At 52.6% G+C, this 10,983-nt stretch overlaps 1 protein-coding gene across 1 annotated transcript in view; it reads left to right on the forward strand.

Moving 5' to 3' along the window:
* Positions 1–1,119: 1,119 nt before the first annotated feature.
* The window catches only part of COG4 (component of oligomeric golgi complex 4), a 15,702-nt gene continuing 5,838 nt past the window's right edge, over positions 1,120–10,983 (forward strand). Inside the window, exons 1-12 of the mRNA XM_009998303.1 lie at positions 1,120–1,199; positions 1,942–2,056; positions 3,135–3,309; positions 3,997–4,190; positions 5,024–5,129; positions 5,715–5,872; positions 6,135–6,193; positions 7,750–7,883; positions 8,409–8,527; positions 8,804–8,970; positions 9,992–10,157; positions 10,659–10,721. Coding sequence (XP_009996605.1) covers positions 1,177–1,199; positions 1,942–2,056; positions 3,135–3,309; positions 3,997–4,190; positions 5,024–5,129; positions 5,715–5,872; positions 6,135–6,193; positions 7,750–7,883; positions 8,409–8,527; positions 8,804–8,970; positions 9,992–10,157; positions 10,659–10,721 — 1,479 coding nt within the window. The 5' untranslated portion in view covers positions 1,120–1,176. The remainder of the gene's footprint in view (positions 1,200–1,941; positions 2,057–3,134; positions 3,310–3,996; positions 4,191–5,023; positions 5,130–5,714; positions 5,873–6,134; positions 6,194–7,749; positions 7,884–8,408; positions 8,528–8,803; positions 8,971–9,991; positions 10,158–10,658; positions 10,722–10,983) is intronic.

Consider the following 10,983-nt stretch of genomic DNA (forward strand, 5'->3'; position numbering starts at 1 on the left):
TGCTGTGGATGGTGTGACTTGATTGGAAGGCCATTCTGCCATCCTGGGGGTTCCCAGGTGGCTCCTTTCAGGATGGGTCCTGCCTGCCAGCTTAGCCCTGGGAGGAAACCCCTTGGGTTCTGCTTTGAATCCCTCTCATTCTCTGCTCCAGCCTAGCACAGAGGGATGTGGCTGGAGCTGGGGAGGCTGTTGGAGGCCATTTCACTGCCTGCTTGCTGTGCCTGTGCTGTGCTTTCCCTGCACAGCCAGCTCTGGAGTGGGTGCCAACTCTCTGCCCTGCTGGGGCAGCAGGAGGTGGGCAGCACTGGGAGAAACCTTTGTGGCACCAAGGATCAGGCCCACCCAGATCCTTCAGCCAAGCAGTTTATTTACACTCTTGCAAGAAGGGGTGAGCTAAACAAGCAGGCACACCCACAGGCAGGTGAAGAACGGTTTATCTTCCCTGTTCCCTAAGTTCCCTCCCCTGGTTCCCCACTGGCTGGGCACTCCAGGGATTCCAGCCCATCCCACGCTTCTAATTATCCTGTAAGTTTCCCCCCCCCTGCTCACACATCCCATTCTAGCAGGTCACTTTTTACCTTTTAAGGTAAAATTTTGACCTTTTTTGCCCCCTGGGCTGCCTTCCCAATTAACAAATCTACTGGTGTCATCCTGCCCTGAGCAGCAAGATAGAAGTGGCTTTGTTGGGTCTGATCTTGGGCCACAAATCCTGCTCCATGTTTGGATCCCCAGATGGAGCCCAATTCACTCCCTCAGTTCCTTGGGCCACAAACCCCTCCTGGTGTCCTTAGATTGTGCAGAGATCTCACTTGTCTCAAACAAACTATATGTTTAAACCACTCCTGGTGTCAGATATCTCACTTATCTCAAACAAACTATATATTTCTAACACTAAGATATATATATATATATATAAACCAAACCAAACACTATGTTTTTAAGACTAGAATGCAAAACCAACACTACATTTCATTTCTAACAGCAGTGAGTGCAGGTCTTTCCCTGCCACGCCTCGCCTGGTCCCCATCTTTTTTTCAGAGGGGTAGGGGCTGTGGGGGTTGCTGGAGAGGAGGGGAGCTGAGGGCACCCCAGGCTTCCCACCTCCTTCTGTTTCAGAAAGTGGTGCAGGAAGAGCTGGATGCCCTCCTGGAGCAGCAAAGCACGATAGAGAACAAGATGGTGGCACTTCATCGGATGGGGTCAGTGATTCCTCCCCCTCTCTGCTCTTCCTTCTGCCTCCCCTGCACTGCTCAGCTCCTCCCTGTTAACTTTGGGATGGGAACATCTGCCTCAGTGCTGTGAGGGAACCGTGTTCATTCCCAGAAAATGTCAGGCTTTCAGTCAGTTTTTGGTAGGGAGCAGGAGTTAGATCATAGAGTCATAGACTGGGTGGGAAGGGACCATAAAGCTCATCCAGATCCAACCCCCTGCACGGGCAGGGACACCTCCCACCAGCCCAGGTTGCTCAGAGCAATGAAATCACCAGCAATTAAAGTACTTGGGAGTGTGTTGCTGTTCCTTTGCAAGAGGGTGGATGGCAGGAGAACGTGTGAGCTGGGCTGTTGGTGTGCAGGGTGCTGGTGTTCTGGGGGTGAGGGGAAATGCTTCCCTGGGGGAGGGTGGGGAGAGCCTGGCCCAGGTTGCCCAGGGAAGCTGTGGCTGCCCCATCCCTGGCAGTGTTGAAGGGCAGGTTGGATGGGGCTTGGAGCAGCCTGGGCTGGTGGGAGGTGTCCCTGCCCATGCAGGGGAGTTGGGACTAGATGATCTTTTGAGCTCCTTCCAACCCAAACCAGTCTGGAATGTGATGATTCCATGATTTTGACGCGTCGCTCCTGCAGGAAGGGAACGAAATGTAACATTTGGGTCTGGGGGAAGAACCAATCTGCTTCTACTAACCATCTCCTACTTAAATATGCTACTGAAATCTGCTTGTGTGTCCAGCCCCAAGCTGCAGCTGATCGAGGGGGATGCCCAGCAGCTGGCAGGGATGATCAGCTTCACCTGCAGCCTGGCCGAGAACGTCAGCAGCAAAGTCCGGCAGCTGGACATTGCCAAGGTAACTGCTTCTGGTGCTGCAGGGGGCAAAGGGGGAGAATCATGCCTGGTTCCCATCTAAAAGTTGGTTCTTCAGCATCCCCCCTTTGTCTGTGCAGATCCTGGTGGGATATGGGGAATAATCATGGGGTCACTGACTGGGTTGGGTTGGAAGGTACTCTAAAGATCATCTAGTCCCAAACCCTGCATGGGCAGGGACACCTCCCACCAGCCCAGGCTGCTCCAAGCCCCATCCAACCTGCCCTTCAACACTGCCAGGGATGGGGCAGCCACAGCTTCCCTGGGCAACCTGGGCCAGGCTCTCACCACCCTCACACCAAACAATTTCCTCCTCATGTCTCACCTCAATCTCCCTCTTCCAGTTTTCATCCCTTCCCCCTTGTCCTCTCCCTCCCTGCCCTTGTCCCAAGTCCCTCCCCAGCTTTCCTGGAGCCCCTTCAGGCACTGGAAGGTGCTCTAAGGTCTCCCTGGAGCCTTCTTCTCTCCAGGCTGAACACCCCAACTCTCTGAATTTCAACACCCTCACACTACAGAATTTCCTCCTCATGTCTCACCTCAATCTCCCTCTTCCAGTTTTAATCCATCCTCCCTTGTCCTCTCACTAAGCTGAGGTTAATGTTGGTGAGCACTCTGGTCAGCTAGTGCAGCTCTGAGGACAGTGCAGGTGGTTAGTGTCCCCCAAGAGCTGTCAGGAATCCAGGCTGTCACATTTCTGATGGGCTTAGAGCCACCAAGTCCCAGCACAACAAACCAGTCCAGATGGTGGGTGCTGGTGTCTCTGGTCCCTGCCTGCTGGTCAAAGCAGTGTAAGGTTAAAGCAGTCTGAGTGCTGAGCCTGGGTCTGTTGCTAGAGCAGCCTGAGCTTTCACAGGTGAATACTGGTCATCTTCTGGAGCTGTTCTTAGAACTTTGGAAGGAGTTTGGGGGTTCTTCTTGTGCAGGTTTTTTACCATGTGGGGAATTGTCACTTCAGTCTGTCCCTTCCTCCTTTCCCTCCCGCCTTCCTGTCGTCTCCTCCCAGTTCTCTCTCTCCCTGGCCCAGCCCCAGCAGGAAGCCTTACTGCTTCCCCTTCTTGCAGAATCGACTCTACCAGGCCATCCAGAGAGCTGATGACATCCTGGACCTGAAGTTCTGCATGGATGGGGTCCAGACAGCCCTGAGGAACGAGGACTACGAGCAGGCGGCCGCGCACATCCACCGCTACCTGTCCCTGGACAAGTCTGTGATCGAGCTCAGTCGGCAGGGCAAGGAGGGTCAGTGCTGCTGGGGAGGAGAACCTGCCTCAAGTCACCTTCCCAGGAGGTCATTCCAGGCTGCATGATCTCCCGTGGCAGATGGGCTCAGCCCAGTGGAGCAGAAGATCATACGATCCCAGTCTCCACCTCCCACCAGCCCAGGCTGCTCCAAGCCCCATCTAACCTGCCCTTCAACACTTCCAGGGATGGGGCAGCCACAACCTCCCTGTTCCAGGGCCTCACCACCCTCACACTGAACCATTTCCTTCTCATGTCCTCAATCTCCCCTCTTACAGTTTTAAACCCTTACTGGGGTTAAAATGCCATGGTTCATGATGACTTTAGCCTCCTGGTGCCCACTGACAGATCCTCACCCCGCAGCTCCCTTCTGCATTAGCTTCATCCCACCATTAGTACCCACCAAACAGAAGCACAGTGTGACAAGGGTGTCCAAAGACTGACAAAACACTGGACACCATCCTCAGATCAAGCTGCATTTCTGGAGGGAACAGGAAACAACTGAACTAATGAAACAAAAACCTCACTGTCTTACAGAAGACGCTGAGGCAGGAATTCCAGTTTGTCTCCTGCCTTCTCACCTTAGGGGTGCAGTGCTGGTTTCTCTGCAGGGGTAAAAAGAGTAGGTCTTGATAAGGGCACTAATGTGATGTCACCTCTCCCTTTCTTCTCTGACTTTCTGATTAGGGGGCATCATTGATGCCAACCTGAAGCTCCTGCAGGAGGCAGAGCAGCGTCTCAAGGCGATTGTCACTGAGAAATTTAACACAGCAACGAAGCAGGGAGACCTGCCCCAGGTGGAAAGGTTCTTCAAGATCTTTCCTCTGCTGGGTTTACATGAAGAAGGGCTGAGCAAGTTCTCTGAGTACCTCTGCAAGCAGGTAATGGGTTCTGGGACACGTGCTGTCAGCTTTTCCTTGGGAAAAGCAGATGTTGCCTAGGGAAAAGCAAAACTCGCCCTAGGGAGAAGCTGAACTCCACATCAAAGGATGTGGGACATCCTTCCAGAGATGTTGTGGAAGGAGATTTTGGCTCTGGCTTGTAGTCTTGCCTACAGGGAAGCTGGGGAGGGACTTGGGACAAGGGCAGGGAGGGAGAGGACAAGGGAAAAGGGATTAAAACTGGAAGAGGGAGATTGAGGTGAGACATGAGGAGGAAATTGTTTGGTGTGAGGGTGGGGAGAGCCTGGCCCAGGTTGCCCAGGGAAGCTGTGGCTGCCCCATCCCTGGCAGTGTTGAAGGGCAGGTTGGATGGGGCTTGGAGCAGCCTGGGCTGGTGGGAGGGTCCCTGCTCAGAGCAGGGAGGTTGGAACTTGATGATCTTTAAGGTCCCTTCCAACCCAAACCAGTCTGGAATCTTAGAATCCAGCACTGGCCTTTGTTCATCTCTCTCCCTGCCCTTTCCATCCTGGGATGGGCTTTCTGGTGTCTGAGCACAGATCCCAAGGGCTGGCTGGCTCCTCCTTTCTGTGTCTTGCTCTTTGTCTTTGCTTCAAGCTCACACAAGGGAGCCTGGAAAGAGGAAGAACAAGTTCCTGCCTCTCCTTTCTCCTTGAATTTTCCACAAGAGAGGAAAGGATCCTTCCTCCTTTCAACAGGCTCTTGCAGGGGGGAGGCCACCAAAGGCCCAGGGCTCAATAGGGAAGAGAGGGCCACCCTATGGGATGAAGAGCACCTTAGAGTGCCACCAGCTGACTGCTCCTGTTGTCCTGCAGGTGGCCAACAAAGCAGAGGAGAACCTGCAGTTGGCCATGGGGACGGACATGAGTGACCGACGAGCTGCTGTCATCTTTGCAGACACCCTGACACTCCTCTTTGAAGGTAACCATCTTCTTCCTTTCTCCTCTGCTGATGGATTGGAAATAACAAGGGATGAGACACTCCAGCCACTTAAATGCTTTGAATTCTAGTTCTTTCCCCTCTGAGCTGTGGGCTTGGAGGGAGAGGACAAGGGGAAAGGGATCAAAACTGGAAAAGGGAGATTGAGGTGGGACATGAGGAGGGAATTGTTTGGTGTGAGGGTGGTGAGAGCCTGGCCCAGGTTGCCCAGGGAAGCTGTGGCTGCCCCATCCCTGGCAGTGTTGAAGGGCAGGTTGGATGGGGCTTGGAGCAGCCTGGGCTGGTGGGAGGTGTCCCTGCCCATGCAGGGGGTTGGATCTAGGTGATCTTGAAGGTCCCTTCCAACCCAAACCAGTTGGGTTTGATGATCTGCAGAGAGCAGATGCCATGTGAGGAGGGTGGTGATGACAGGCCTCCTGTGAGGCACTGCAGAGAAGATGGACAGTCTGAACTGGTTATCCGGGGAATGGATAATCCCTTGCTAGGTCCTGTCTGCCAACTTGTATAGCTCTACTGGGTCCAGCCTGGATGGGAGCTCCTGCTTGAATGTCTTATGCTTCCCTGCAGGGATTGCTCGTGTTGTGGAGACCCACCAGCCCATTGTGGAGACCTACTATGGGCCAGGGAGGCTCTACACCCTCATCAAGCACCTGCAGGTGGAGTGTGACAGGCAGGTGGAGAAAGTGGTGGACAGGTTCATCAAGGAGAGGGACTATCAGAGGCAGGTAAGAGGCCAGTGGGGCTGCAGGACATCCTTGTGCTCCTGTCTGTTAGGAGCAGGGCTGCTGTGACTGTCCCATGGTCACTTGGGGTTCATCCCACCACCCATCCTGGCACAGCTGAGCTCTGTCTCTGAGCAGGAGGAGAACTGGTGCAGTTCCTTCCTCTGGCAGTGCTTCCTGCAGAGCATCCCTGTCACCCCCTGGTGAGGGGCACCTTCTTAGCCTACAGCATGAAGACTCCCCCTTTTTTTTTTTGTGATTGCAGTTCCAGCAAGTCCAGAACAGCATGATGAGAAGTTCTTCTGCAGAGAAGATTGAACCAAGGTACAAACAACCTCTTTTTGCTCTCTAACCTTGCACTCTTCATCCCTAATTAACACTACTTAGCATTTAGATAACTCTCCCAGGCTTCCAGAGCCTTTGTGACTTCTAAAGCACAACATCCAACTGTCAGGAGCCCTTCACTGCCCTTTTCTAAAGGCAAATTCTGTTGGTGGACCTTTATTTTGCTTACTCATTGCTTTTCAAAGCCTTGACCCTCAAGATTGCTGGAGGGCCTGTGATATCACTGTCCATGAAAGACTGAGACTCTTAACTGCCTGTTCCCATTATCTTTATCTGAGGAAGATCCTCAGAGCCCAAAACACAGAGCAGATAATTTGTGACAAAGTTAGGAATAAATCTTTGGCTCCTGCTTAATCTGTGCTGCTGCTGCAGAGTCTCTGTAACATCAGGTTCTTAGTAATGAACCAAAGTTCTTTCCATCTCCCTCCTTTTTTTTATTTCTCTTCAGTATTTGCTGACCCCTTAAATAAGGCCCAGCTCTAAGTGCCCTCTGGCACTGCATGGCTTCTCCAGCAAGATGTGTCAGTTAGCCTGCAGGACTAATTAATTCAGCAGTAATAGAGAATCATGCAATGGTTCAGGTTGGGAGGGACCTTCAAGATCATCTAGATCCAACCCCCTGCATGGGCAGGGACACCTCCCACCAGCCCAGGTTGCTCCAAGCCCCATCCAACCTGCCCTTCAACACTGCCAGGGATGGGGCAGCCACAGCTTCCCTGGGCAACCTGGGCCAGGCTCTCACCACCCTCACAGGGAAGAATTTCCTCCTCATGTCTCACCTCAATCTCCCTCTTCCAGTTTTGATCCATTCCCCCTTGTCCTCTCCCTCCAAGATCCACTTACTGTTTCCTCTCAAATCCACAGTTGTGCATGGATCCCAGGCTCTCTGAGCTTTTCCTTTTTCCTCCATCAAAGAAATACAAGAATTCCAGGTCCCACTTGGGAGGTTTTGGGCAGGGTTTCCAAGTTCTGTGCACACTGACAAAAAAAGCAGCTGATGTTGCAGTTTGGTTGGGTTTTTTCCTTCCCCTCATTCATCTCTGATCTGAACACTCTGTTCTGCATCATCATGGGCTTTTTTTTCTCTCACATTTCCTGAGCTTGGAGAGATTCTTCAGCATTTTCAGGGCATAAGATGAATCTGTGCACAGGAGCACACACCTGGAGAGGGACATTTCTAACCTTGGCCACGTAGGGCTCAGAACTGGAGCAAAACTGAGGTAGGAAAGGGCTGCCAAACATCTCCAGTCCAACCTCCCACTCAAACCAGGGCTGATTCTGAAGTGAGAGCAGGTTGCTTGGGGTCCTGCTGTGATTTTTCATGTGGTTGTTCTCAGGTCCATGAGGATTTCTTGCCAGGCTGTGCCTTCTTTGCACATATAAGTCCATTTGTTTTGCTGTGCTTTGCCACAGTTGGGAAGGGGTGGTGCTGAACTCCTAAGAAAAGAGCAGAGAACACACAACTGAACTAAATTCAATTAGTGCTTCTCCTTTTATGGTCTATGTTGCCTTCATCCTTGCTCTGTCCCTCCCAGGGAACTTGACCCTATTTTGACAGAAGTCACCCTGATGAACGCCCGCAGTGAGCTCTACTTGAGGTTCATCAAGAGAAGAGTCACATCTGATTTTGAGGTGGGGGACTCCATGGCCTCAGAGGAGGTAAAGCAAGGTAACACCTTGAGCAGCAGTACTCACAGGTTCTCTGTGGCTGCCCAGAGTGGAGCTACATCCCAGTTAGTGGCAGAGCAGAGTGACACAAGACCTGCAGAGATGCTCTGGGAGCACCCCGGGGAAGAGGGTTCTGTAGCCTGGCCTCCTCAAACCTGTTTGCAGCTCTGGGTGTTCCCTCCAAGAGGGAAACCAACACTAGGAATGACTGCAGAGCACAATGAATGAGGGTCCCCAAAGCAGGGAGGGCCCTTTGGGCACTGGAGGCACAGGGAAACTGTAGGCATAGGCCTACACAGGGAAAACAGGCTCAGGGTTTTGGTAGCCCAGGGGAATCACTTCTGTCACCTGCCAATGCAGGCTCAGCAATATCAGCTCCACACTTGAGGCCTGTGATTTATTCCAGGTTGGGTTTTGAAGGTGTTGGGTCCTTTGGGTGCCCACCTGACAGGCAGCAAGAGGATTAGGGTGGAGCTGCTTTCTGGCACTTGGCCCCTGCTGATGATTCTTTTCTTGTGTTCCTCAGAGCACCAAAAATACCTGGACAAGCTCCTCAACAACTGCCTGCTGAGCTGCACCATGCAAGAGCTCATTGGCTACTACATCACCATGGAGGAATACTTCATGAGGGAGACTGTCAACAAGGTAGGGCCCAGGCTGCTGCTCCACAGGCCTCTGCTGACCATCCCTGGGGTGGGAGATGAGAACCTGGCAGGTCTGCAGCTCTTCAGAAGGTCTTTTTTATCTCCTTTGGCTTTGAAAAGCAAGTGGTTGTTTCTAAACTTGGACGCCAAACGTCCCCCTGAGTATCTTCTAGAGCCAGATCTTCCAGGTCTATGGGCTCCTGGTGAGCTCAGGGTGGCAGCTGAGTCTCCCTGCTCTGAGGGCACCTTCTGGGCACTGAGAGAGCTTTCCTTGCAGGCTGTTGCCATGGACAGCTATGAGAAGGGCCAGCTGACCTCCAGCATGGTGGATGATGTGTTTTACATAGTCAAGAAATGCATTGGCCGTGCTCTGTCCAGCTCCAACATTGACTGTCTCTGTGCCATGATCAACCACTCCACCACTGAGCTGGAGTCTGACTTCAGGTAAAGAAAACACACCAGGTTCCTTCTGATGGGCCTCCACCTTCTGCAAACTGCTGGCTGTCAGGTGGTCTTCCTTGTGTTCTCTGCTTTCCATCCCAGAACACAGGCTGGGAGAGTTGGGGTGTTGAGCCTGGAGAAGGCTCCAGGGAGACCTTAGAGCAGCTTCCAGTGCCTGAAGGGGCTCCAGGAAAGCTGAGAAGGGACTTGGGACAAGGGCAGGGAGGGAGAGGACAAGGGAGAAGGGATTAAAACTGGAAGAGGGAGATTGAGGTGAGACATGAGGAGGGAATTGTTTGGTGTGAGGGTGGTGAGAGCCTGGCCCAGGTTGCCCAGGGAAGCTGTGGCTGCCCCATCCCTGGCAGTGTTGAAGGGCAGGTTGGATGGGGCTTGGAGCAGCCTGGGCTGGTGGGAGGTGTCCCTGCCCATGCAGGGGGGTTGGAACTGGATGATCTTGAAGGTCCCTTCCAACCCAAACCAGTCTATGATTCTGTGATTCTTTGATCCTCTGGTTTGTCATCTCTGTGGAAGATGCTCGTGAGAAGCTGCACCAGTGTGGAGTGGGAAGCTGGAGCTAGGCCTACTTTTCTCCCAGTAATGGTGATCACTTGTAGGACAAACAGGAAAGAGGAAAAGCAACTCTCTGGCCCAAAATCCCTAGGAGGTGGGGTCACCATGCTCTGCTTGGTGGCACTTAGTCACCCCTTGTCATTCTCTGTGACTTGAAGGTGGGGTGAGCCTCCAGATATTGTCCTGCTCCTGCTTTCCACCCCAACCTGGGAGTGGGGAACTGTGGCTGAAGACCTGGGCCAAAGCTCAGAAACTGGGTGGTGGTGTTTTCATTTCATCCTTGTGTCCTTTGGGTGCTCTCAGGAGACATTTGTCTGCTCTCCTTTGTCCCCGTGGGGTTTCACTTCCCTTGCTCAGGTGCCAGCTGAGCCAAAGTGCTGTCCCTTGTCACAGAGCACAGCTCTGCTGTGACTTGCAGCATTCTGAGCCCTGGCATCTGCTCTTTGCCCCACAGGGAGGTTCTGTACAACAAGCTGAAGCAGGGCTTCCCAGCCACCACCTTCCAGGACTTCCAGAGAGGAGTGACCAGTGCTGTGAACATCATGCAGAGCAGCCTGCAGCAGGGCAAGTTTGATACCAAAGGCATTGAAAGCACTGATGAGGCCAAGCAGTCTTTTCTGGTGGGTTTGGTGGCTCTTCTGGTGTAGGAGGAGTTGTGGGGAAGGGAAACTAGAACAGGTTGCCCAGGGAAGCTGTGGCTGCCCCATCCCTGGCAGTGTTGAAGGGCAGGTTGGATGGGGCTTGGAGCAACCTGGGCTGGTGGGAGGTGTCCCTGCCCATGCAGGGGGTTGGATCTAGAGGATCTTTAAGGTCCCTTCCAACCCAAACCAGTCTGGGGATCTATTTTAGGAGTCTATGAAACAATTTGTCTTTCACCTGAGCAATTAAACACCTGAAGGCCTGATACTTTGTAGACATCTCTGTTCAGACAGGCACACACTGGTGCAGCTTCTCACAAGCATCTTCTACAGAGATGACAAACCAGAGGATCAAAGAATCACACACAACAGCATCTTTGTGCCCTGTCAGGCTGGAGAGGGAGAAAACAGAGGGATTTGGGGCTGAGGTGCTGGGAAATCCCAACCAACTCTCCTTGTTTTGTTGTGCTTTGTTCCTGCCAGGTAACCTTAAACAACGTGGAAGTCTGCAGTGAAAACATCATGACCCTAAAGAAGACTTTGGAGGTGCTCCTTGTGTTCTTTACTGATGGGGGGTTCTTTTTTTCTGTAATATCCTTTCTTTGGGGGAATCAGATACAAAATCTGGAATTCTCTCTGCCCAAATTCCCAAGGTCTTTGCACCCCCCCAACTCCAGCCTTGGGGAAACCATTCTGAGCTGGCAGAGCCATCTTCCAGCTGATACATCAGCAGCAGCTGGAAATACCACTTCCTCCAGCTTGCCACAGACTGGGATCCAGTGGAATAAACTGCATCCCAGAGGAAATG

Source organism: Chaetura pelagica, unplaced genomic scaffold, assembly GCF_000747805.2.
Source record: "Chaetura pelagica isolate M959 unplaced genomic scaffold, ChaPel_1.0 scaffold125, whole genome shotgun sequence".
In the NCBI taxonomy this organism is placed as follows: Eukaryota; Metazoa; Chordata; class Aves; order Apodiformes; family Apodidae; genus Chaetura; species Chaetura pelagica.